Raw genomic sequence first — 26,585 nt, 5'->3', positions numbered from 1 at the left:
ACAAATGTCTTCTTTTAGAGAACCACTGAATGGAATGAAACCAAACATGACATGAATGTTCCTTATGAGGTGCTGACAAGTGTTGTTACTTTGTAGCCAACCAATCATCCAAGATGGCTGCCAGAAGGGGACTTAGTTTAACAAAGGACCCTTTGGGAAATATATACAAATGTTTTCTTCTAGAAAACTGCTTAATGGATTGAAACCAAACATGGTATGAATATTTCTTTTGAGGTGCTGATCAAGTGTTGTTACTTTGTAGCTGATTTGTCATCCAAGATGGCTGCCAGCAGGGGGAGTAAGTTTACAAAGGACCCTATGGGAAATACATACAAATGTTTTTTTCTAGAGAACCACTGAGTAGAATGAAGCCAAACATGGCATGAATGTTCCTAATGAGGTGCTGACCAAGTGTTGTTACTTTTTAGCCAAACCATCATCCAAGATGGCCGCCAGCAGGGGACTTAGTTTAACATAAGACCCTATGGGAAATACATACAAATGCTTCTTCTAGAGGAGCACTGAATGGAAGGAAACCAAACATGGCATAAATGTTCCTTATGAGGTGCATGAAGTATTGCTACTTTGTTGCCCATTTACTGTTCAAGATGGCCACCAGGACTTTTTATTAAATTACGGGGCAAATATAAAACCAAATTTGGCCTCAATCATTATTAAGGTATCTGTTATGATTTTAATCTATTTTTACATGATTTCTAAAACCAAAGTAGAATCAGGTGAGCGACACAGGCTCTTGGGAGCCTCTAGTTTGTTATCACTTTGTATTTAATTCTGCTTTTAAAGGTTCATCCTAGAAAAGGCCTCTTACTTTTGTGGACTTAAATTGTTATGTTTTCTGTGAAAATCGTGTTGTTGATAAATATTCCGGTGAAAAAGAACAAATATTTTTTGGTTTGATTTTTGTAAAATAAATATTGAGAAATGAGTTTATCATAATTGATGTCAGTGATCGCCTCAAAGTGTGTTCATAACATAATCAGTTTTAATGTAGTAGGGGTGGCTTAAGGAAATATATGATCAGCAACTGTGTAGCACCTAAAAATATGAATAGAAAATTTGCAGTATAAAAGGTGGAATGGGTTTTCCTTTTGATTTTTCAAAACTAAAATGAATGAACGCTGATATACACGGACAATTTACACATAGCTCATCATTAAGTAACAATAATCAGATTTACCAGAACAATAGGTTACTGATCAGATCAGATACATGTAATGCAGTACGTTGACGTTTAAAAAGAGAAAAAAAACATGTAGAATTCAAAAACATAAATATGTCCATGATTGTAATTACTTGTGTAAATATCTATGATTAACACATCAATGTATATATTTTAGTTTTGCTTTAAAATATTATAATAATGTTGTTTTAATGGATGTGATAGTTATTATTATTTAACAGAAAATCAATACGACTACACAGATATGTTTATCTAACTGGATGAAATAAGTGTCTAAATGATTGACACAGGTGTGTGTTTTGAAATAATATCAAAGGAATAGACTCAAAATGAGTGTGTGATTTCAGCATCTTTTAGAACAGTCAAAAGTCTGTATAAGCAATCAACTCCTAATTGACTTTTAAATACTACTTATCAAGAGATGAATGTACAAACTTGAAAAAAAAATTCAAATACGTTAACAACTGCAATATAAAATAAAAGTATGGCTAAAGTAACCAAGGCCAAGACAAAGCAAGACTGAACTGGTTCCATGGCCTAAATGTCTCGTTTCCAAATTGACTTCCATTTTAATTTTTTACTTTGCATAAAGGTAAATCTTGAGAGATTCCAAAATGAATTATTAGCATTTCATTAATCTTGTGATTGAAGCCCAATTTGCCATAAAAGACAGTTCAGATCAGAGCTACAATGTACAATGTATATAAATGACTCTACTATGGAATTATCAGATCAGCTTGGACCCACTACTTCAAAAAGTGATGAGTTCCAGGACTCATCCTGAAATATCCTTGTAAGAACTGAGAACCCTTGTAAGCTAGAGCTGAAATTTTGTTAAACATAAAGCTACATGTATAATTTATGAAATCAATTACAATACATATACGAAACTAGGATGAAAAGTCAAAACATTACAAAGTAGTGGCACATGCTGACACAGGTGATTCCTCTGTTTGATTTACAACCTGATATACACAAATGAGTTGATAGATGAAGTTATTTAGTCAACTAATATATGTTACAAAATGTAAATTCAATACAAATAAAATCAAGTTAAAAATATAAATCAATTGTTTTAAAAACAATTGTTAAACGGTCTTTCCCCTCCGAAACATGATTGGTTGGTTGGTTGGTTGGTTGGTTGGTTGGTTGGTTGGTTGGTCGATTGATTGATTGATTGATTGATTGAAAGTTTGCATGACACTCTCTCTATGCGAGGCATCGGACTTGACGTTCATATTCTGACGAGGCTGCGTACTTGTATATCCCGCACTCCCAAACGGACAGCTTCAGGATTTCCTAATAAATAAAAATCATAACATCTTCTTTTTTTTCTAATTTTCTCTATTTGCTACAAGAACTGATACTTCATGGTTTCTTTTATGTGTTGTGTGTACATTTTGTTTCAACTTGTAGGAAGAAAAAAAATGAGTAACATTTTGTCTTGGAAGTTTCACTTTCCATATTTGGATATGGATCTCGAATGTTTTATTCTAATTTTAGGTCCGCGCGCGTGATGATGTTTTGAAGTCACGTGACGCTCGAATATATCGAACAGAGCACATGTGTATTGATCAGAGAAACACGATAACTATTGTTTTTATTTTGTACAGGTCATTGATGTCGGATCACGCATACATATTACGTACACATGTTTACGGGAGCACAAATTTGTATTTTAATGCATGTTTAGAAATTTGATTGTAGGATTTCAGTAATACATTGATTTTAATTTCGCAATCAAGCGGACCGCACGTGTCTCATCGATTAATTTCAGAAAATACATGAATTGGAGCAGATTTTTGCAGGGGTGGATTTCTATTACAGAAAGAAATTTGTACATAAGAAGGATTAGCATTTTACAGTATAATGTACGGGACTAAAAGCGATCTTCTTTTCTTTGAAATGGGATAACTTAAAAAAAAATCAGTTGAAAAAAGCGGGGGGGAGTGTAGTGGTAGACTGTGGTTCATTATTGAGATAAGAAACATTTACAACATGATAGCTGCAAAGTTTGAAGTTTTGATAAGTAATTTGTTGATTCGACCATAACAGGGACATTGACCCTGCAATAAAATGACGCGTACCATTTCGACCAAAAATTTCTAGTAAACGCGTGTCGCGACAAACTTTTTGGTTAAATTGTTTTGTCGATATCTATAACTCTTTCTAGGAAGAAGTGATATGAACTTAATGTAAAAAATCACAACATGACCTTGATCTTTGACCTTGACCTAGTTTTCTATTCTTTAGGACCAAGGACCTCAAATCAACAGACCCTAGGTCTCTATCACTTATGGTTTACCAGTTACAAATGCATATCACTTATTTCAAATGCATTAGGGGAAATAACTCTCATATGGAGTCTTCGTATCGCTTCCGTCAAAATTGGACAACAAATCCTGAGGATATAGTGAGCCATTTGGTAAAATAAATTTGTCGCTTTCTTTTACGGTTACGGAGGAGATGCAGTCACAAGGAAAACAGTGTTCAGGGAGATAACTCCTACAAAGAAAATTGTTCGGCTTAGAATGGGTGAAAATAAAAAGCGCATAAACTGTATGATACTATATAAGAAATATCTAAGGGACATCTTGCGAAACAAAAATTTTACGCGAGAACAAAATTAGGCGGAAGAAAAAAATAATAATAATAATAATAATAATCAGAACAAATACAATAGGTCTTTCCACAGAAAAGTGGAAAGACCTAATTAACTGATGGACATGTGCTGACAAACTGAAATACTGAACCATGTAAACATTTAAAAAATTTAAAAAGTGCAGTATTGCTACATACTTGTATACAATCATTGATGTAGGAAGATTCAGGTACATGTAGGTGGAATTTTTTTTAATTGTATGTTTTTTAGGCAGTATGCATTAAATTATATACAAGGGAAATCACCTATAGAAAAAAATAGAGTACTTCTTTTAATACTGGAGTTAATTCCCTTTCTCTACTTGTTTATTTGATATGATTTCAGATAGAAAAAGATCAAGATCTAGAGACAGAGAAAGACATCGTAAGAATTTTAGGCTTTCTTGCATTTATACCGATAACACTGACTTAATATTTAGTTTTGTATAATTATGTAAACATAATGGAGTATCTTTTATAGTGCTGACCAATATGCCATATTACAAGTTATTGCTTACAGTACACACTGTAAAAATTGTTTGAATCCAGAGCTTTTATTTTCAAATCAGATTCATCAATATTTTATCTTCATCCAGATAAAAATCATAAACTGTATATAAATGTTAATTCAGGGATGACCAATCTTGGGCACATTATTATATCATGGCACCTTTCCAAATTCAAAAATATATTATATAAGTATAAAGTAAGTTGCATGGGAAATTGATGCTGCACCTCATGATGCCTTTTAATTTTATTGTTAAATATGCATTGAAAAACATCTTTTCACTTTCATTAAAAAACAGATGTAAAATGCACAGAATAGCCATATTTCATAATTATAAAATGATTGATTTAAATGTTTATACTTAGAACGAAAAGACCACAATTAACTTTTGATATGCTTATCACCATGACTATAATTCACATATACATTTAATTTCAATGAAGTATTTAGATGAATATCTCTTTTAAGATATGCCTACTTATCAACACCTGCATCTCCCCAGAAATTACTAATTACACCATTCTATAAGATACATTTTTGTACTAAGCTGTTATTAATATATTTGATATGATTTATTGGTTTGTTTAAAACTTTATCATATGCACCGTGTAGGTCTTATCTTTTTCTCTCGGTTGTTTAGTTTTCTTCTTTGTTTTCATTACTCTATTACACATTTGGCTTTATGTTCAACCCAGCAAGTCAGATATGTCAAAGAATTTTATTTAAGAATTTAATGCTTCTTTTTTAATTTTATAGGGGTGTAAAAGCTTTGACTTAAGCACCTTTTGTATGAAGCATGGAAAATCTTTGGAATATTCATACAAAAAAATGTGTGCACATTCAACACTTTTACACCCTATAAACTTACAAAAAGAAGAATAAATTTATAACTACATTTAAAACTATGAAATTATGAGTTAAACCAAGCCTTTCACTTATTATACCCCACGCAACGAGTTGCGGAGGGTATAATGTTTTTGACCCGTCTGTCTGTCTGTCCGTCCGTCAGTCCGTCAGTCCTGTTTCTTGTCATCGCAACTCCTCTCAAACCACACAACAGAATTTCACGAAACCTTTTTAGATAATAAGGACATACTATGTAGTTGTGCATATCGACAGGAAATTACGATTCAATTCTTTTTCTAGGAGTTACGCCCCTTTGAACTTATTTACTTTAATTTACTACTGCAACAGTTTGTCATCGCAACTCCTCTCAAACCACACAACAGAATTTCATGAAACCTTTTCAGATAATAAGGACATACTATGTAGATGTGCATATCGACAGGAAGTTACGATTCAATTATTTTTCCAGGAGTTACGCCCCTTTGAACTTATTTGCCCAATATACTACTGCAACCTTTTGTCATCGCAACTCCTCTCAAACCACACAACAGAATTTCATGAAACCTTTTCAGATAATAAGGACATACTACGTAGATGTGCATATCGACAGGAAATTACGATTCAATTTTATTTCCAGGAGTTACACCCCTTTGAACTTATTTGCCCAATATACTACTGCAACCTTTTGTCATCGCAACTCCTCTCAAACCACACAACAGAATTTCATGAAACCTTTTCAGATAATAAGGACATACTACGTAGATGTGCATATCGACAGGAAATACGATTCAATTTTTTTTCCAGGAGTTACGCCCCTTTGAACTTATTTGCCCAATATACTACTGCAACCTTTTGTCATCGCAACTCCTCTCAAACCACACAACAGAATTTCATGAAACTGTGTAGATAATAAGGACATACTATGTAGATGTGCATATTGACAGGAAATTATGATTCAATATTTTTTTCTGATACAATATTTTTTTCTTACACTTATTTTATTTCTCCAATGACAATGTGGGGACGTGGGGTATGTGAGCGCGCTCACTAAGGTTCTTTCATTTTTCTATGCATTGTATTAACTTTGTCACAGACAGCATGTGCAGTCAGATATGTTGCAATTTATACGAAAAAATGTATCTTTTGGAATGGCTATACCAAACCAAATTTGCAGAATTGTATGAAACTTCTTTGTGAATTTAATATTTCCTTATAATATAGGTCACAGAAGCAGGTCAAGATCTCCCAGAAGACGATCACCACGAAGAGAGCGAGAGAGACACAGATCGAGATCTGGATCACCTAAAAGGTTGTTATATGATAGCTGCAAACAGCATTAATAGATTCATTTTTTTTTCAATTAAATAATTTATTAAACAGAGCATTTTGTTTTGAATAATTTACTAGATTATATAATTGCTCTTTAAAAGTTGACTGGTTGAAACTTCATTAAGAATTATAGTTTACTATGATAAGCAATACATTGAGAACGTATAGTTTCTTTATATTTTTTAACAGTTTATCAGTATGCTTTTCCTAAATTGTAAATCACATGGCACATTTTGTTTGTGAAGATACATCACATCATATTACTTACCAATATTATTCTAAATACAAAATCTCAAATCAGTGTAATAAATAGTTGAAGAGAGACTTGTCAGAATAATTTCCAATGTGGCATTCCATAGAAATGTTGAAAACAGATAGTGTTATCCATGGACAAGATGAGTAAAAGCAATGAAAATGCATAACTCACCAATTTCATGCTAAAAGTGCTAGATGATATGCTTAATATCATGTGATAATTTTTCATGAGAAATAAAAAAAATTCATATTTTACATGTACATGCAGCTGAAGTATTGAGCTGATACTATCTAGAAACCAGGTGATTGATAAAAAGAGAGATAGAAATGTACTGCAGATTTGTTTCTTTTCGTGGATTGAGGAAGGAAAAATTGATTTCATGGTTTTGCCAAAGCCTGCATACTTCCTGATAAAAAATTTGTACTTTGTTAAAAATTTTAATTCTTGGGTCAACCCTTTTCACGAAATATGTATCCTACAAATAATAATAAATCCACAGTACATATACACCTTGTAAAGTTTCAATATATATTCTTAATTGTCTAACTTATAATCATTTTGGTGCTTGAGTATTAAAAACATCTTTGAGCAGGATACCTGATGCATACTTTTGTACATTTCCTAAATAATAGTAGGAGAATTCTGTCAATGAATTAACAAATACAAAAAAACCAGCAACTAATCTTTTCTGCATTTCTGGTATGTTTCTGGAATTTTATGTGACTGTCATACAAGTGAGAGGTTTAGCTAGCTATAAAACCAGGTTTAATCAACCATTTTCTACATAAGGAAATGCATGTACCAAGTCAGGAATACGACAGTTGTTTTCCATTCGTTTGATGTGTTTGAGCTTTTGCTTTTGCCATTTGATAAGGGACTTTCTGATTTGAATTTTCTTTGGAGTTTGGTATTTTTGTTATATTTCTTTTTGCAGGTTATTCATTTTCAGTCGAACATTAAGAATTAAATCAAATTATTCCTTGGCAGAAATTTTAAAAAATATAGTACAAGAAAGAGAAGGTACTATGAGTTTTTATATAGAATTAGAATTATTTTGTTATTAATTTAAGCTTACCACACAATTAATATATATTCTGCAATAATTTTATTTTATTGTATGTATTTTTCAGTATTCACAAACGAGAAAAAGAGAGACATGAACCACATACTAGTACTACTATTAGTAGTAGCAGTAGTAGTAGACCACCAAAACAGCCTCAAGCTCCAAAAATATCTGGTAATATGATTTTTATGAATACTTTATTATATGTACATAAAAATATTACTATCATGTAAGTTGGCATCAGTAGGAACTCTATCAGCTCCTAAACATTTGCTTTTTCTTGCATTTTCTTGAGGTATACAGTGTTCTCCCCAGGCCGTTTTAGCGTCTCGGCACTGAGACGCTATATTTTTTTTTTCCCGTGATGCTATAATAATTTCCGCGTCGCTATGATTATTTTGAGGATGCTATTTTATTGTCTCTATATCGCAAAACCATGTCCTAAATTTTGAACTCTCATCTAATTACCGCTTGTGATCATAAAAATTATATCATCTTTAATTGTAATCCCTTCAAGTCGGACAATAGAGGCAGTTTAGAGTGATTAAATAGGTGTTAATTGCCCTTTGGTTGATAACTGTTTGGATAAGAATACCCCAAGCTGACACTTGTGACATGACTAATACCACATGGTCCAATCGCAAATTTCGACATGGAGAAAATGTAACCAGGAAATCATAAAACAATTCGAAATCTACGTTTGCATAATGAAATTTCAAAGATACAAACAATTTATCTCTTTAGAAAAGAGGTTTGGTCGTATGTTTTTACAACTTTCATAAGATAAAAATTTACTTTCTTTCCCTTCCGGTACTATGTACTTGTTAATCGAGAGCGTATATTAAACATTTTGATTTTGAGCTAAATAAGTTTGATACTTCTTTAGAAAGTGATCATAATTGGCTTTAGTTAATGTTTCATCCATTTAATGCATTAAAAGCGTCATATTCATTCCCAATCTCTTGTCAAACAATGTTTATTTTCGTTAATTTTTCTTCGGCCATCATTGAAGTATTTGTGTAAGCTACGGATCACAACCGGACCAGATATGACAAAAATCCGCATTTTTTCAATTATAACTACAGATGCACAAATGGCACAGTAGACAGAAAAAATGATCTCAAAAGAGAAAACTACGCATTCCACACGCATTAACAGACTATTTGTTGGATCTCCTTGCTAAATGTATTCTTTTTGAAAATGCATTGTTTCAATATACTGATTAAAGTAGCTTAACTTTGTTAAAAATATATATCATTTTGATATTAGATCTCCTTGCTAAATGTATTCTTTTTGAAAATGCATTGTTTCAATATACTGATTAAAGTAGCTTAACTTTGTTAAAAATATATATCATTTTGATATAAAGAAACAACTGGGACTAATTCATTGAGTACCATGAAACAATGAATTTCATAGACATGATAAAGAAAAAGTTTTTTAAATGAAATTTTATTGCTATATGATACTTTCTCTTCCCTTTTTATATAAAAACCAGTTCTTTTTTTTTACTAGATATTTAGTATTGTATATATACAGGTTGCACTATAATAAACCATTCATTCATTCATTCATTTAGTTGAGTAGGTAGGGTAACTGGAACCACACATATATTTTTATTTGGCCCAAGAGGAAAAAAATAATACTGTAACTATAAATGAATATAGAAAACATAAACTGAAACAACTGTTATCATGGTTAAAGTTTAATTGTATTCTCAGTTATGATTTGAACAATATAAACATAACATAAAGGAAATAGAGCATCAGTGCGATGTGACAAATGACATTGAAAAAAATACAGTTTATTTTTTTACGCCAAATGTGATGCTATCCAAAATTTCTGGGAAGAACACTGGTATATAGCCCTATATAAGATAAGAGATGTTGTATGATTGCCAATGAGACAACTATCTAACAGTGGCCAAATGACGTGAAAATAAGCAATTATAGGTAACTGTAGGGCCTTCAACAGGGAGCAAAACCCCATACTGTATAGTTAGCTATAAATAGCCATGCATGTACTGATTTTGTGTCATGGATGGATACCCCATATCCCTTTGTTTTTATACGACCGCAAAAAAATTTTGTGGTCGTATATTGGTATGACGTTGGCGTCGTCGTCGTCGTCGTCGTCGTCCGGCGTCGTCGTCGTCGTCGTCGTCCGGCGTCGTCGTCCGAATACATATTGGTTTTCGCACTCTAACTTTAGTTTAAGTGAATGGATCTTTTTGAAATTTGACCATAAGGTTAAATACCACAAAAGGAAGGTTGGGATTGATTTTGGGGGTTATGGTACCAACAGTTAAGGAATTAGGGGCCAAAAAGGGGCCAAAAATGAGCATTTTCTAGTTTCCAGACAATAAATGTGGAACGGTGTATGGATCTCTCTGAAATTATACTACAAGTTTCCATACCACAAAGGGATGGTTAGGATTTGCTTTGGGGGGTTATGGCTCAAACCGTTTAGGAATTAGGGGCAAAAAAGGGGGAAAAACAAGGTTGTCCTGGTTAATGGACAAATACTTTAGTACAAAACATAATTTAAAGCAGTGTAAGGGAGATAAATCAAATACATCATTGAAATTATCTCCCTTACACTGCTTTTAAATTATGTATAAAGTAATGGTTAATGAACAATAAAGATAATCTAAAACAGTGTAAGGGAGGTAATCCAAATACAACGTTTTGGTTACTTCCCTTACACTGCTTTTAAATTATGTTTAAAGAAATGCATATTTATAAAGGAAGACCAGTAAAAATATCTGCAAATGTTTTCATCTTTTTTTTTTACAAAAAAATCCATATGAAAGATTTGACACTATATTTTTATTAATTCTATTATACAATAGATTAAGTTAGCACTATGGTAAATTTAAATGGGTAATTATGGTTGCCAACTCCATTGGAAATTAGAATTGAGATTATGACCATATCTTGAGGGAAAGAATTTTTTTGGGGGAAAAGGGGGGGGGGGATAAAAAGAAATTGTGGGGGGCCAATTTTTTCTCATTTCAGATTTCAGAAATTAAAAAGAATTATTCTTCAAATATTATTTTTTTTTCATCTATTTTAATAGCCTTATGATGTAGTTAAATTTTTTTTAATACTTTTATGATGTATTTTAATGCGCTTTTATGGTTGCAAATTTATTGTTTTAATATAATAAACTCCATTGGAAATTAACCAATAGTTTGTTTATTTTTAGCTATGACTATGATGTCATTTTCTATTTAATTTTAAGGTTACAAATTAATTTCAGTTTTAAATATTATTGTAAAATGTTTGCCCAAAACATTTATTAATAAGTGGCCAAAAAAGGGGGCAAAAATAAGCATTTTTCTAGTTTCCAGACAATAACTTGTGTTCAAGTGTATGGATTTCTCTGAAATTGTACTTAAAGGTACCATACCACAAAGGGAAGTGGGTCAAAAAATTTTTGGGGGGGGGGGGGGGATTTTTTTTCCTTTTTTTTTTCTTTAAAATTTTCCATTTTAAGTTGGTTAATTCTGATCACAAAGAGAAAGTTGGAATTGAGTTTGGGGGATAATTGCTCAAATGTTTAGGAATAAGGGGCTAAAAATGGGGTTAAAAATAAGCATTTTTTTTTAGTTTCCAACAATTAATTGTGTTTAAGTAATTGGATCTCTGTGAAATTGTACTGCAAGGTACCATACCACAAACTGAAGGCTGGGATTGAGTTTGGGGGGGCGTGATGTGTGAAAATTTTCCACTTAAAGTTGGTTAATTATTTCTGATTTAGATATAAAAGCAAATAATAATGATGTGGTTTGATTTTATCAAAAACTTAAATTGAAGTTATGTATATTGTAAATTTAGGTTACATTGGAATTTAAGAATTGGCTTTGGGGTAGGGTTATGGCTCAAACCTTTAAATAATAAGGGAAAAAAAGGTGAAAAAACAAGGGTTTCCAGGTTAATAGACAAATAAGTACAAAACATTATTTAAAAGCAGTGTAAGGTTGGTAATTCAAACTCATTTAAATATCTCACTTACACTGCTTTTAAATTATGTAAATTGGAAATTTGCCAATAACTTTATTGTTAATAAATGCATTGGAAATTTGCCAACAATTTTAGTATAATAAACTTCATTGGAAATTTGCCAATATAAAATTTTGCTGATGAAGGTTTTTTGTTTACCTTTAGCCTTGACTATGAAGTCATTTTCTATTTTTATAGCCTTATGATGTAGTTGAATTATTTAATACTTTTATGATGTGTGTTTAAATGGGGTTTTATGGTTGCAAATTTATTGTTTTAGTTTAATAAACTCCATTTAAAATTTGGTAATAAAAAAAATTTTTGTTTATTTTTAGCTATGATTATGATGTCATTTTCTATTTTCCTTTTATGGTTGCAAAGAAATTTTTATTTTTAGATATTACTGTTAAATGATGCTGATTAAGGTTTTTGCTATGTTTAGCCATGACTATGATGTCATTTTCTATTTTAATATCTGTCATGATGTATTTAAATGGGCTTTTATGGTTACAAAGGAATTTTATTTTTAGATATTACTGTAAAATGTTGCTGATTTAGGATTTTGTTTATTTTTAGCCATGACTATGATGTCATTTTCTATTTTAATACCTTTATTATGTAATTTCCATTTTTAGATATTACTGTTAAATGATGCTGATTGAGGGTTTGAATGCTGGGATTGATTTTGGGGGTAATTGCCTCCAAATTTTAGGAATTAGGGGGCAAAAAACAAGCATTTTTCTAGTTTCATGACAATAACTTGTGTGTAAGTGTATGGATATTTATGAAATTGTACTACAAGGTTCCATATCACAAAGGGAAAGCTGGAATTGAGTTTGGGGGTACTTGCCCAAAACGTTTAGGAATAAGGGGCCAAAAATAAGCATTTTTCTAGTTTCCAGACAATAACTTGTGTTCAAGTGTATGGATCTCTCTGAAATTGTACTGCAAGGTACCATACCACAAAGGGAAGGCTGGGATTGTTTTTGGGGGTAATTGTCTCAAAATGTTAGGAATTAGGGGCCATAAAGGGGCAAAAAAACAAGCATTTTTCTAGTTTCATGACAATAACTTGTGTGTAAGTGTATGGATCTTTATGACATTGTACTGCAAGGTTCCATATCACAAAGGGAAAGCTGGGTTTGAGTTTGGGGGTAATTGCCCTAAACGTTTAGGAATTTGGGGCCAAAAAGGTGCAAAAAACCCAAGCATTTTTCTAGTTTCCAGACAATAATTTGTGTTCAAGTGTATGGATCTCTCTGAAATTGTACTGCAAGGTACCATACCACAAAGGGAAGGCTGGGATTGAGTTTGGGGGTGATGAATCATAAGGGGGTTTTCAAAAAATTTGGGGGGGGGGGATTTTTTTTTCCTTTTTTTTCTTTAAAATTTTCCATTTTAAATTGGTTATTTCTGATTTATATATAAAAGCAAATAATAATGATATGGTCTGAATAGGTAAATTAAAAAAATTTAAGTTCTTAGACTACTTTCATTCTGTGTGAGAAACCTATGCTGTGTCAAATATTTAATTACAATACAAATTCAGTGCTGTATCAAGCTTGAATGTTGTGTCCATACTTGCCCCAACTGTTCAGGGTTCGACCTCTGCGGTCGTATCAAGCTGCGCCCCAGCGGAGCATTTTATTCTATTATGACATGCCAAATGTGAAACAATTCAAATGAAAAAACTAACATCCCGATTTATGGAAAAACAGTTTAGAAAAATAAATATAACTGTTCATATGATATTGTAAAAAAAAATTCTTCATGGAAGAAGACAAAAGGGAATGTACATACATTTGTTCATAAGAGGATTGCATCATCATTAATGGTTCAACATGCTATAAATGAGCATTTTTTTTTTTACCTCAATAGGAATAAATTGAGACATTAGTTACTTTGGTATAAATCAATGAGACAGGAAATTAGCAACTCTATAAAAACATTAAATCTTCTAACTATTTAGGTTCATATAAGGCCTTCAGCTGTAATCATATGTTAAACTTTGGATTTGCCCCAAGTCATGCATACCGTGATCTGCAATATAAGCTTCCATTGTATTCCTTTTCTGCACTCACTTTCTACATCGAGTTAATATCACAATATCTGTCTTTAATAATGGTGTCAAAAAAGATGTCCTATTTTCATATATTTTATATCCTTACAGCACAGGAATTACAAGGGATGTCAGAAGAAGAGCAGCAGATGGCCAAGTTAATGGGATTTGCATCATTTAATACAACAAAGGTACACTAAATAAACTTAAATGATTTTATTACATTTGACAATATAGTGCAATAAGTTGAATTTTGATAGTACCTTATTTTATATCCAGTGACTTATAGCCGTCATGGATTTGTCATTAAAACAAGGGTAGAATGGGCAAAAGATTACTCAAAAGTTTAACAAAGACAATAACTTTTACAACAAGTTACCATTATGGTATACCTCTCATTTTTAAGTCCCTTTTGGTCATATAGCTCTTTATGTGTTTTGGTCTTATTTATCCTTGGCTCTCAAATGTTTTGGTTTGAGACTTCCTGATGAAGGTAAAACCTGAAAAGTACTTCGAAAGCACAAAATAAATGAAGTGGTTTTTTTTTTCATTTCATTGCTGTCTATTTTTGTTTCATTGGCAATTATTCCACATCGTCTTATTTATATTTTAAAAACTTGTATGTTTGTTTCAACCCTTTTTTGTTATTTTATTAAACTACGCTAACAAATGAGTGCTTTAAAAGCATTGACAAAACAGATTAAATATAAACATGTTACTGATTTAAAAAGTTATCTCCCTTAACTCAGATCTATTACTTCAACATAAACATATTACTGATTTAAAGAGTGATCTCCCTTAACCCCAATCTACCACCTAAAAATAAACATATCACTGATTTGAAGAGTTATCTCACTTAAAACAGATCTAACACATAAACATATGACTGATTTGAAGAGTTATCCCCTTAAATCTACCACCTAAACATAAAAAAATCAATAAAATTAATAGTATAACAAAACAGGTTAATTGCTACAATTATTTTTTACATCTTCTTCACAAATGCAGACACATATTGATTTTAAACTTTAATTACCCCATTACACATTTCTAAATTAAAAGTTCTGTTCACATATAATGTAAACTATATCAAGTGTTTTGTACAAGTTGCAAAGAGATTGAACTATATCTTTTCATTTCATCTTCTCAGTCAGCCACATCACTTCTTGAATTTCTATAAAGAACATTCAGTAACAGGGATGACTCTACTCTATAGTTTAGGGCCTCTGAGTAACTCTAAAATCAATTGGCAGCCCAAAAAAAATTAATGTGAACATAAATTCCCAATTCAGGAAAAAAAAATCTATCTTTCTGGAAATGCTTCTGTCACTGAGTTAGGCAACTATAATTTTCATAGTTTTGTCGAAGTGTTTTAAAATCAATATAAGAATGCTTTCAACAATCGCATTTTGTTAACAATGATTCAGTTATTTAGCAGCGGAATCAGACCCTCAGAAACAGTTGACGAAAATGCTATGGGAGTATTCGATCTCTTAAAAGTAGTCCAAATAATTATGACATCTTTAAAGGCTATTTTAATTTTTTGCTGTGACTCCTTCCTACAACATCAAAAAATGAAAATAGCCTTTCAAGACTTCATAATTATTGGGACTATTGTAAAAGCAGATCGCCCAGCAGGTCGATAAAACAGATGCTTTTTGTCAAAATGGGTCTCGTGAAAGCAGACCTCGTCGGAGAGTAAAAGCTAAATTATGATATAACATTGATGAATTTTAATGGGCGCTGATATCATAAAAGCAGATCAGTTATATAATATAATGGAAATTTGTTTTATATAAAAAAAAAATTATAATTTTTCTGGCTCTATTTTTCCTCAAGACAAAAGTCTGACTGTCTGAGTGTTTTTAAAAGTACATCTTGATGATAGATCATTCATGAAATAGGATGATGACATGACACATTATATAAGGAACTGTTTCAAAAGTTCTGAAGATGATCCAAATAATATTATAATACAATGGTTCAATGGTTAAATTTTCTGTTTCTTAAGGTTACACTCAAAGTAAAACTTTTGAAACCTTCTACGTATTAAACAGCTATCAAAAATCACAAAAATATTTTATCAATAAAGTACTAAAACTTTTGTAATTGCTTTTCTGAATTCAACAGTTGACCAGTTCAATTTGAAATCCATTTAAATCAAGGTAAATTTATAAAGATGACCTGTTGTTGAAAAAATTACCCAATGGATGATTTTTTTCAGTGGGTTTTGATAGCTGTGATATATGTAAAAGGTCACCATAGCTAAGATGCAAGTCTACAAAAGATAGTGCATTATGTGCAATGATCTTCATGTTACAACTTCCCTGGTCTCAATCCACTAAAGGTCAAGCAATCTGGTAATCATATATATATATATATATATTATAATCAGTAGCCTGTCCAGGATTATTCCAAATGTTACAACTTCTAATAGCAGGGGCAGGTAAAACTTGATACATTTTCCGTCTAAGATTTTATGCATAAAAAATTCCCAATTGGAATGAAAATTCCTAATTTGATGGTCAAGGGACCCGTTTGAAAACACCTGAAATCATCCCTGAGTAAAAGAATATGAAAGAGCATGAATAATTTATGTCTGTCTAAAATGATGACCCTTACTACAAATGAAAGACACATATGTCAAACCAAATAAAATTATCCACATCTCGGAAAAAGTGATGTATGTACTATAGTGCTTTGTTATGATATTCATATTTGTTTTTCAGAATAAAAAAGTGGATGGAAATGATTCTTATGCTGCCTATTTACCAAAGAAAAGAAGATATAGGTATGTTATATCAATGTTAATCATTCTTAGACCTGTACTTTGACCTATAATTGTTTACTTTTTATACATTGTGACTTGGATGGAGAGTTGTCTCATTGGCACTCATACCACATCTTCTTATTTATACTTAGAGTGATAAAATACAAAGAATAGAGAATGATAGAAAAAATTAAGAAAAAATTAAGAAGGATAACAAAAATTCAAGATATAAAGAAATTAAGAACCCCCATCCAGACCCTCATGGCTGTTAAGAATATTCTAATAACACTTCTTTATACTAAACACATCCTTTTACAATGAGCTGAAAATTTCATCTGTTTCAAATGTACTATATTTCAATGAATGAAATCATATCACAACTTAGAACTGTCCAGCCAATTGCTATTTTCAAAGTTGACTGTTCAAGACTCTCTGGGGTAGTCAAGGTGCTTAAACACCCCTGTTATTGCGAACCCAATGAAAGTTTTCCACAGTGCCATCTCTATCTTGACCAGGTATTTAAACTTTTGTAAGTTCACCTGTCCTATTGAATAAATACAACAGCTATTGTTCTCTGTGTAGTTTATTCTCTGGGACCTTTAAATTTCTTCTAAGAGAAATCTATCATTCATTGATTAAATTACCTGAGTAAAAAAATTATCTTATATATAGACAAAAATACTTTTTTTATACTCATTAACTGCGTGTGATGATGTATTTATTCAATATTATAATAATATGTTTTCATTCAGTTTAATATAAACATTGATTCAATCATAAAAAGTTGATTTCTGACAAAACTTTCAACATTGTTCCTTTTTAAAAAAAAATTTGTTTGACATGAATAAAAACTTGAAAATTATGATGTTTCAAATTAAGATCTTCTTAAATGTATTCTATAACTAAACCAAAAAAAAATCAAATTTTAATAGGAACATTGATAAAACTTTTGTTAGAAATCAACTTTTTATGATTGAATCAATGTTTATATGAAACTGAATGAAAATATATTATTAATATTGAATAAATACATCATCACACGCAGTTAATGAGTATAAAAAAAGTATTTTTGTCTATATAAGATAATTTTTTTACTCAGGTAATTTAATCAATGAATGATAGATTTCTCTTAGAAGAAATTTAAAGGTCCCAGAGAATAAACTACACAGAGAACAATAGCTATTGTATTTATTCAATAGGACAGGTGAACTTGCAAAAGTTTAAATACCTGGTCAAGATAGAGATGGCACTGTGGAAAACTTTCATTGGGTTCGCAATAATGTCATATAATGAAAGGTAAAAGCCTTTTTCAAAAGCACAATGTTAATATGAATCTTGCCCTTCCTCAGACTTTACAATTAGTAAACTATCAATCAATAATATTCAGAGAGAAAATCGTTTATGTAAATGCTGTAAAATGAGTTTTATTGAAGTTGAATACCATTTTGTTCTTGTTTGTCCAGCCTATAGAAGTGTGCGAACACCATTTTTACCAAAGTATTATTGTTCTTTGGCTAATATTCATAAACTTTTGTATTTACTTCAAGCATCTAGTAAGTCTCTCACTATCAAATTATGTAATAATATAAAAACTGCATGGGATATTAGATCTCATATAGTCTCATAACTTTCCATTTGTCATAATATTTTACTATTGTTTTCTGCTGTCTATCTATGATTTATATTATGTAATATATGTTGTTAATTTTGCCATAGCAATTTCATGCTTTTGCAATAAAGATTCATTCATTCATTTAATTCACAACTGGACATTTTGGCCAAAGTGGTCTAAATAGTTCATCTACTGTATCACTAGCTTGTTAACACTGAGGGTGTGGATTTGAACCTTGCATATGGCAGGTGTGTTCAACTTCAATTTTAATTGATCAGGTTTGTCAGTTTTTTTGATAAAGGTCATGGTTCTCTCAAGGCACCCCTGCTTCTTCTACTAATAAAAGCTGGCTACCACAGTGTAGCCAACAGTGCTGAAAGTGGAATAAAACACCAATAATCATGCAATCAATTTACCACCTTATCAAAATGAAAGTCTTATAGACAGCCTTAGGAACTGTAATTATTGTTTTATTTTGAATTTGCATTTGCACTATTTACATTGAAAACTTGCTGGGGTCTTCTTGTAGTAAAAATATTTTACCAAATGGATCAATTTGATTGAAAGATTCCATCTGGTAAACATTTTATCTGAATGCAAAGACTGAATGGCATACCACATTTACAATCAAGTCACAGAAAATATTAGCTAGACTATTCATGGATCAGTATATTGAAACACTTTTCAATGTTATTGTTTTAATATATTTTAAATAAGTCTAATTGAAATTTCTTGTCATTTATATTACAGACAGTACATGAATAGAAGAGGAGGATTCAACCGTCCTTTAGATTTTATAGCATGAGCAGTCCATTAATTGTACAGAAAGAATGTAAAGTCTGGTTCTTTGCATTAAAGTGGTGCCAAGATCATGGATTAGAAAGAGATTTTATTGTGAATAATGTTGTAAAACTATTGGGACTTTTTTTAAATATTGGAAAAAAACAGTTGTTTTGTTAGTTGGAATTATGAACAAATTTGTTTTTAAGTCTATTGGTATAATCATACAAAAATTTTGCCAATATTATAATTAAGCCTTTTTCCAGAAAAATTGATACGAAAACATGTGAAGTTAAAATCTTCCCTAAATATAAATTGAGAATTTAAATTATATTGGTAACCTATTTTTATACCTACAAGGATAGTGACATACTTTACCAAAAAAAAACATTTCATTGTAAGAGCAGAAATGCAAAAGGGCTTTTAGAAATTTTATTTATTAAAAGTTGTGTGTGTATATAAATGTTGTGTACAAGTTATAATTCTGTACAACAAATAATATGTACTGAGTATTTGTAAAATTAATCACAATTTTATGAACCTCTTGAAATGATTGGATAACATAAGAATGTTGTCTTTGATTCTGCTTATGACTGTCATATTTACATAACACTGATACAGTAGACTCCACCTAATCCGATAACGGCTAAGCAAATATATCAGCTATTGTCATATTATTTCAAAACACCAAACCGTTTCCTATATGTGAAATAAATGTACAATCGGATAATGGCTAAGCGAATATATCAGCTATTGTTATATTATTTCAAAACACCAAACCCTTTTCTATATGTGTAATAAATGTTAAATTTATTGTGTATATGAATATTGAATATAAGAATATATAAGCAAATCAGACAGGAATATTCATGAAAAATCTATCAAAACCATGAACAATCGAATATTTTCAGTGTTTTTCTGACAGGACATAAACTTAAGTTTTTATAAGGACTCTGGGAACTTAAAATCTGGTATTAAAGAAAAATATTTATAAAGAGTTCAACTCGGGCTGGTTTCCTGATTTGCTTCTTTATGCCAACGAGCACGATACTTAATGTTAGATTGATGTATATACATTTATGAATGTATGTACAATTTGGAGTAAAACATCAAGCTGGTTATTACAAGAAAATTTGTATCACCTGGTGAAATAAAGCTGGTTTCAAAATAATAATAACTTGTTCAAAAAATCTGTACAAAATAACAACTTGTATACAGCATATATATATTACAATTTTAACCTCCACATACTCGACTGTGTATGAATGACAAATGTGTGAGAGATAGGAATGTTGTCAGAAAAGGAATTTGAGTACATCGTTTCATTGCTATCACTATTTCATTTATAATTTGGATAGTTTAATTGAGTTTTGTATAGAATATTTAAAATAGCTAACAAATTTTATGATTTCCGTTAAAAATTGTTACACAACACTCCTATTTTATTTATTTTATTAAAAGCCACGATTGTTATAAATTTTACATATTGTGATTTTTTTGATAGAATTTTATAATAATTGAGAAACTCTATTTTTTATCTGCATCTACAAAAACGTAATATTGTGAATAACTTTGGTGGTCAGACATTATTTAGGAAACTGTAATTTTAAAATCTCTAAATAGGGCAGTACCTTTCTGGAACTTCACGCATTTTCACAGCAAAGATCGCATGTTTAATTATATCTATTCAGACCTCCTGTCCAATGTTAATTTTTCCTGTTGTGAATGCCTTTGGAAACTTTGATTGTCTAGGTAGGACAATGTTAAGAATGGCAGAAGTGTGATGGATATTATGAATGGGACATTGTAATTGTATTGTGAGAGTAAATACACTATTGTAAAGATTTTAGCTCTTTTTATTCCTCAGCCTGCAATTTTTATGGCTTTTATCACTGTATGACCTTCAACAATGAGAAAAACTGATACTGTATAGTCTGCTGTAAAAGGCGTCCATCATGAAAAATGTGCACAAAATCAAACGAGAAAACTTACTGTTAAGGCCTAATTTATAACAATACAATTTTCGAAAAACATATATGACAGACATGAACAAACGACAACTTAATTTCAGGTTTCTTACTTGAGACAGGCACATAAAGAATATGGTTGGGTTAAACATGTTTATTAGTGCTCATCCCGTACCTAACCTGGATTGATTATTTCTACCATCATTACCAATTTACTGTGTCTAAAAGACTGCTGCAATTTCTATATTTATTATTATACTATTTGCAAACTCTATTAGTCTCAAATTTTACTTCATCAAACCCTTATCATTAGATGATGTAAATGTTCCAAATGGAATGATAGGGAAATAATGGAGTTCTTACCTTTAATTGTTTATTTGCATATAAAGGGTTCATTGTTATAAAAATAGGAGATGGGGTATGATAGCCAATGATTGTATGTAAATAGTGAATAGTTGTCAGTAACTGTGAGTACTCTCAGATCTGTACTTAGTGTCTTTTTGTTGTGGGGATGTACAAGTACCCGTCCACGTCCACACTGTGTTTTTGTTAGATGTATTTCTATTTGTATCCATCTGATGAGTTAAGCCTTTTTCAACTGATTTTTATTCGACTGCAAAAACATTTTTGCGTCGTATAATGCTATCATGTCGTCGTCTGCGTCGTCCGAAGACGCATTTAGTTTCCAGACAAAAACTTTAGTTTAAGTGAATGGATCTCTATGAAATTACCTCAAAATTTTAGGAAATAGGGGCCAAAAAGGGGGAAAAAACAAGCATTTTTCTAGTTTCGGGACAATAACTTGTGTGTAAGTGTATGGATCTTTATGAAAGGCTGGGTTTGAGTTTTGGGGTAATTGCCCTAAACGTATAGGAATTTGGGGCCAAAAAGGGGCCAAAAAACAAGCATTTTTATAGTTTCCAGACAATAACTTGTGTTCAAGTGTATGGATCTCTCTGAAATTGTACTGCAAGGTACTATACCACAAAGGGAAGGCTGGGATTGAGTTTGGGGTGATGAATCGTAAACAAATTGATATAATGGGGTTCTTTGATATGCTGAATCTAACCGTGTATGTATTTAGATTTTGGATATTGGACCATAATAGGTAAATTAAAATTTTTTTAAGTTCTTAGACCACATTCATTCTGTGTCAGAAACCTATGCTGTGTGAAATATTTAATCACAATCCAAATTCAGAACTGTATCAAGCTTGAATGTTGTGTCCATACTTGCCCCAACTGTTCAGGGTTCGACCTCTGCAGTCGTATCAAGCTGCGCCCAGCGGAGCATTTTATTATAGTTTGTTCCTATGTTGTACTGTTACACCACTGTCCCAGGTTAGGGTGAAGGTTGAGTGCTCACAAACATGTTTAACCCCGCCTCATTCTTTATGTGCCACTCCTAAGTCAGGAGCCTACAGTTCAGTGGTTGTCGTTGGTTCATGTCTGTCATATTTGTTTTTTGTAAATTGTTTTGTTATAAATTAGGCTGTTAGTTTTCTCAATTGAATTGTTTAATATTTTTCATGTCGGGGCCATTTATAGCCAACCATACGGTATGGGGTTTTCTCATTGTTGAAGGCCGTAGGGTTGCCTATAATTGCTTACATACACTTCATTTGAACTTTGGTGGACAGTTGTCTCATTGGCAACCATACCACATCTCCTTATTTTTATATACAATGTATAATCAATCAACTTCATGCAGTAATCATGATATAAAGTGGACATAGTTTTATACATAGACCTAGGGTATCCTTTAACCTATGCCTTATAGGTTCTTTTATAAACTTAAAATATTGCATTGTCAGTACAACAAAGCTTAACATTGGAAAAGATGGATGAAATTGAAAATGATTTTTATTATTGTTTTCAAAACTATTTTTCTCTTACATGCATTTGTCTAAAATCTTGCCTACTTTGCATTTTGAATACCAATCAAAGCCTAATGATGATACTTTGTATGATCGTACACCATTACTTGGTGGCATCATCAAGGTATTTGCAGAATAAAACGGAATTTTTAGCTAAGTTAATGGGCATAAACAAATGAAGGATTCCCTAAGCCTATGTATACAAGTTATGCCCATTTATATCATGATTACTGCATTCAGTTTGATGATAAAACTTTGTTTGTTCACTAATAACAGGATTGCCATTTTAGAGTAACATAAGCAAATCAAAAGTAACTGGCTCACAATAAGGGAGCTACCATTTGATTTTTATGGGGGGGGGGGGGGGTTGGCTAGGATAAAATTTGAAAAAAAGGCAGGATAGAAGTTTTGAGTAAAAAAAAAGGCAGGATGAGCAACTTGGCAAAAAAAAAGGTAGGATGACAAATTATGTATAAAAAGTCAGGATAAACTAATAAAAAAAAAGGCAGGACTGAATAAAGTGAAAAATAAAAAGGCAGGACCGAGATTACAACTAAAAAAAATGCAGGACACAATTTTTCATCCTAGTCCACCATTAAGTCATGTTCAGTCTCTCAATTGATTTTCAGACATATTCACTGGGGTAAATTCAGTACTGTTCAAACGATTCTCTCACAGTCAATTAAGATATGTTCAGTAGTGGTTGTACTGTTCAGTAGTGGTTGTTTACCTGTATATAACAAAATGCTAAATTGTGTGAAAAGTACTGAATTGACTACAAGCAAAATGTCTTAACAATACTGAATTTACAACAAAAAAATATGTTAAGATCAAAATGACTGTGTAAGTCAGAAATTCAGTTATTATTGATTGAATGCGGTATCGTGTTCATTTTATTACCTCTTTGTTTGCATCCTTTAGTGGATTACCAGTCATCAAGGCTACCGTTTCCCTAACATTGTGCTTCTTTACTAGCCTGATTAAAATGATACAGTATGATTGTAAACGTTTAGTTAATAATCATGTAAGTATACTAAAACTAAGGTTGCAACTCTCGTCGGGCATAGTTGACCTTAGATGGTTAAAATTGTCATTTAAAACCCTTTGGTTTTGAATTTCTTCAAATATTCTATGTAGTCAAATTCCAAAAGTTTTAGTTTTGAGCGTACTTGATGAAGATTGTTCTAGAAACATGTGTCATGTGCAGTTAAACAGTTTAATATGTAAGAGTACAATAAGATTGGGTACACATAAGTAAGACTAAGACTCACCCACATATAAGATGAATAGACAAACGCTTATTTTATAAATTGTGTTTTAAACTTTGTAGCAAAGCTTCTTTGTATAATTATTTACAAGCACCAGCAAAAGTGTTGTTTATAAGGTCAGATTCTCCAGCTTGAATGTCAAGGTCACCCATTTAAATAAGTTTGTGGAATATTTAGATAGAAATTGCAGGTCACAAGCTTAGTTTCATGATCCTGCTCCTAGTTTTACCTCTGTTCTTCATTATTTAATGAGTTGCAACAAAGTCAAACTCGACTTATGAATAATGTGAACAATGCTGTCCGAACATCAACATTTGTGGTGACTGGTAAAAAAGAAATTCACCCCTCAACAATATATTAAAGTAACTTAGTTTGACAATGCCCATGGGGTGAGAAGAAAAAAACGAACCAAAAGGCTTAAGACAAGAAGAGCTATTGCCAGTGAAATTAGGGCAAAGATTTGGCTTCCCAATGTTTTTATGAACCTTTTGTCAAACTCGTACTTTACTTGGCGTGATGATACCTCATGGTATGATGAAGATCCGTATGATTTTGATGTCACTGAGTCAAATGTCAAGGTCACATCAGCGACTGAAAGACTAAAATGAGGGTCATATTTTGTTTCCCTTATGACATCTTTGAACAGTATGTCATATAATCACCAACATCATATTGAAAATTACCACTTGGAAAGAACAAGACCCCTGTATATATTTTGGTCATTAGGTTAAATACATATTTTCCATTGTTTAACATAAACTGTCATCCAACTTATACAGTCTTTATCACCAAAACAAATAATAGTACTTGACCATATATATATTGGTTTTTGGATAGCATTTTGTCAATAAAATGCTTAAGTTTGTTTCGATAAATCAAGAGACATATATACATTTATGTCTGATAAATCGTAACTATTTATAGTAAATGAAAATCATTTAATATTTACGACATATATTTGTTTCAGTTGCAGAAACATCCTAGTGGTCTGGAGCAGGAACTAACAATGGTTTTATCGACTGACAAAAAATCAGATACGTTAACCTGATCTTATTAGTTCGAAAGCCGAACAATAAATAATAACTTTTATACTGATTTGATCAATTATTAGCTAGTTAGATCCATTATTAGAGAATAACACTTCAATGGACAATGTAAAACCAACAATATTTTCCGTCAATTTTCCGGATATAAATCATAGTCATTTTGACATGGCGATCTATTAAATGGCGGGTTCAAATTGTACTATAGTGAAAGTCTCTTCTCTTCATTTGTTTTCCGATAAATCTTGGTCTCCAGAACTTAATTAAGTCCTTATCTGTGTCAAATTAGCAATAAAGTATTACCAATAGCACGGTCAAAGACGTAGTATATTTATATTGCAAATGGAACAATCGGTCCAGGGTAGACAGGGGGAAAATGTCCATTGCTTGAACGAGCAATGTATTTGTTGTTTTCGAAGCTGTAGGAAAGTATCGATGAGTGTGCAAATATAACACAAATACACTGACATAATTATCGTACTTGATTTTTCGTTTGATACGTAAGTCTCAGACATAATTCATGTAGAAGAGAAGTTTATGAAACATTACAGCAGCACATTAATAAATGATGCCAATAACAAAAGAGCAGAGTATACTATTAAAACATAGAATCATCGAGCAATGACAATACGTGGTTAAACATACCTTGAAACAGTTCTGAGTGAAATATAAGAAAAGTTCATATATCAATATTTATCGAAGGTTTCATGTTTCATCCAAGAAGGGACCAATTACATAACGTAACATCAAAAGCATGTGGTCCTAAAATATGGTGAAGGGCCTAACCACGAAATGGTTTTAAAATAAGCATACATATCAAGATCCATGCAGTTAGATCCAAACATTGTTTGCTTATGTTATTGTGGTTAATGATACATGAGGGTCTAGAAAAATAGGCGAAAAAAATAAAGAATAGAGAATAACAGGCAAAATTTATAAAGAATAGAGAAAAATGGCCCCAAAAATTAAAGAATACAGAAACAAAGACCCCCCCCCCCCCTTTCCTGACCCTCTTACATTAGCATTGCCTCTGTGTCTCTTTCATAATTCATTCATGCTAGTGTCCTTATATTAGATCTCACACATTTATTTATCCTCGGTCTTAAAAAGGGGCCTTAGCTGTCAAATTCATGTTCTCCGATTTGTCTCAAATTCTCATATTTGATTTATAACATACTAAAACGTATATCCAAATTACAGAAAGTCTAAAATAAACAATTAGCAATGCATGGACTCGAGTGAATAATTCATCAACGATGTTTCTTAGCTTATTTTGACAAAATTGAACCAAATCGGCTGCTAAAAGCGAATTATTATTTCGCTATTTCGCTTTCATTAAAGATTGAATAAAAAAAATCATATT

The 26,585-nt window shown here is 31.5% G+C and overlaps 1 protein-coding gene across 1 annotated transcript in view; it reads left to right on the top strand.

Moving 5' to 3' along the window:
• LOC127735405 (U4/U6.U5 small nuclear ribonucleoprotein 27 kDa protein-like) overlaps positions 1-20,913 on the top strand; it is a 28,181-nt gene extending 7,268 nt beyond the window's left edge. Inside the window, exons 2-7 of the mRNA XM_052245584.1 lie at positions 4,188-4,226; positions 6,417-6,504; positions 7,911-8,017; positions 14,018-14,097; positions 16,636-16,697; positions 19,039-20,913. Of these exons, the coding sequence (XP_052101544.1) occupies positions 4,188-4,226; positions 6,417-6,504; positions 7,911-8,017; positions 14,018-14,097; positions 16,636-16,697; positions 19,039-19,093 (431 nt within the window). The 3' untranslated portion in view covers positions 19,094-20,913. The remainder of the gene's footprint in view (positions 1-4,187; positions 4,227-6,416; positions 6,505-7,910; positions 8,018-14,017; positions 14,098-16,635; positions 16,698-19,038) is intronic.
• The last annotated feature ends 5,672 nt before the right edge of the window (positions 20,914-26,585 follow it).

This window comes from Mytilus californianus, unplaced genomic scaffold (assembly GCF_021869535.1).
Source record: "Mytilus californianus isolate M0D057914Y unplaced genomic scaffold, xbMytCali1.0.p SCAF_3, whole genome shotgun sequence".
In the NCBI taxonomy this organism is placed as follows: domain Eukaryota; kingdom Metazoa; phylum Mollusca; class Bivalvia; order Mytilida; family Mytilidae; genus Mytilus; species Mytilus californianus.
The sequence above is the reverse complement of the archived record's forward strand: the minus strand, read 5'-3'. Positions and strand labels throughout refer to the sequence as shown.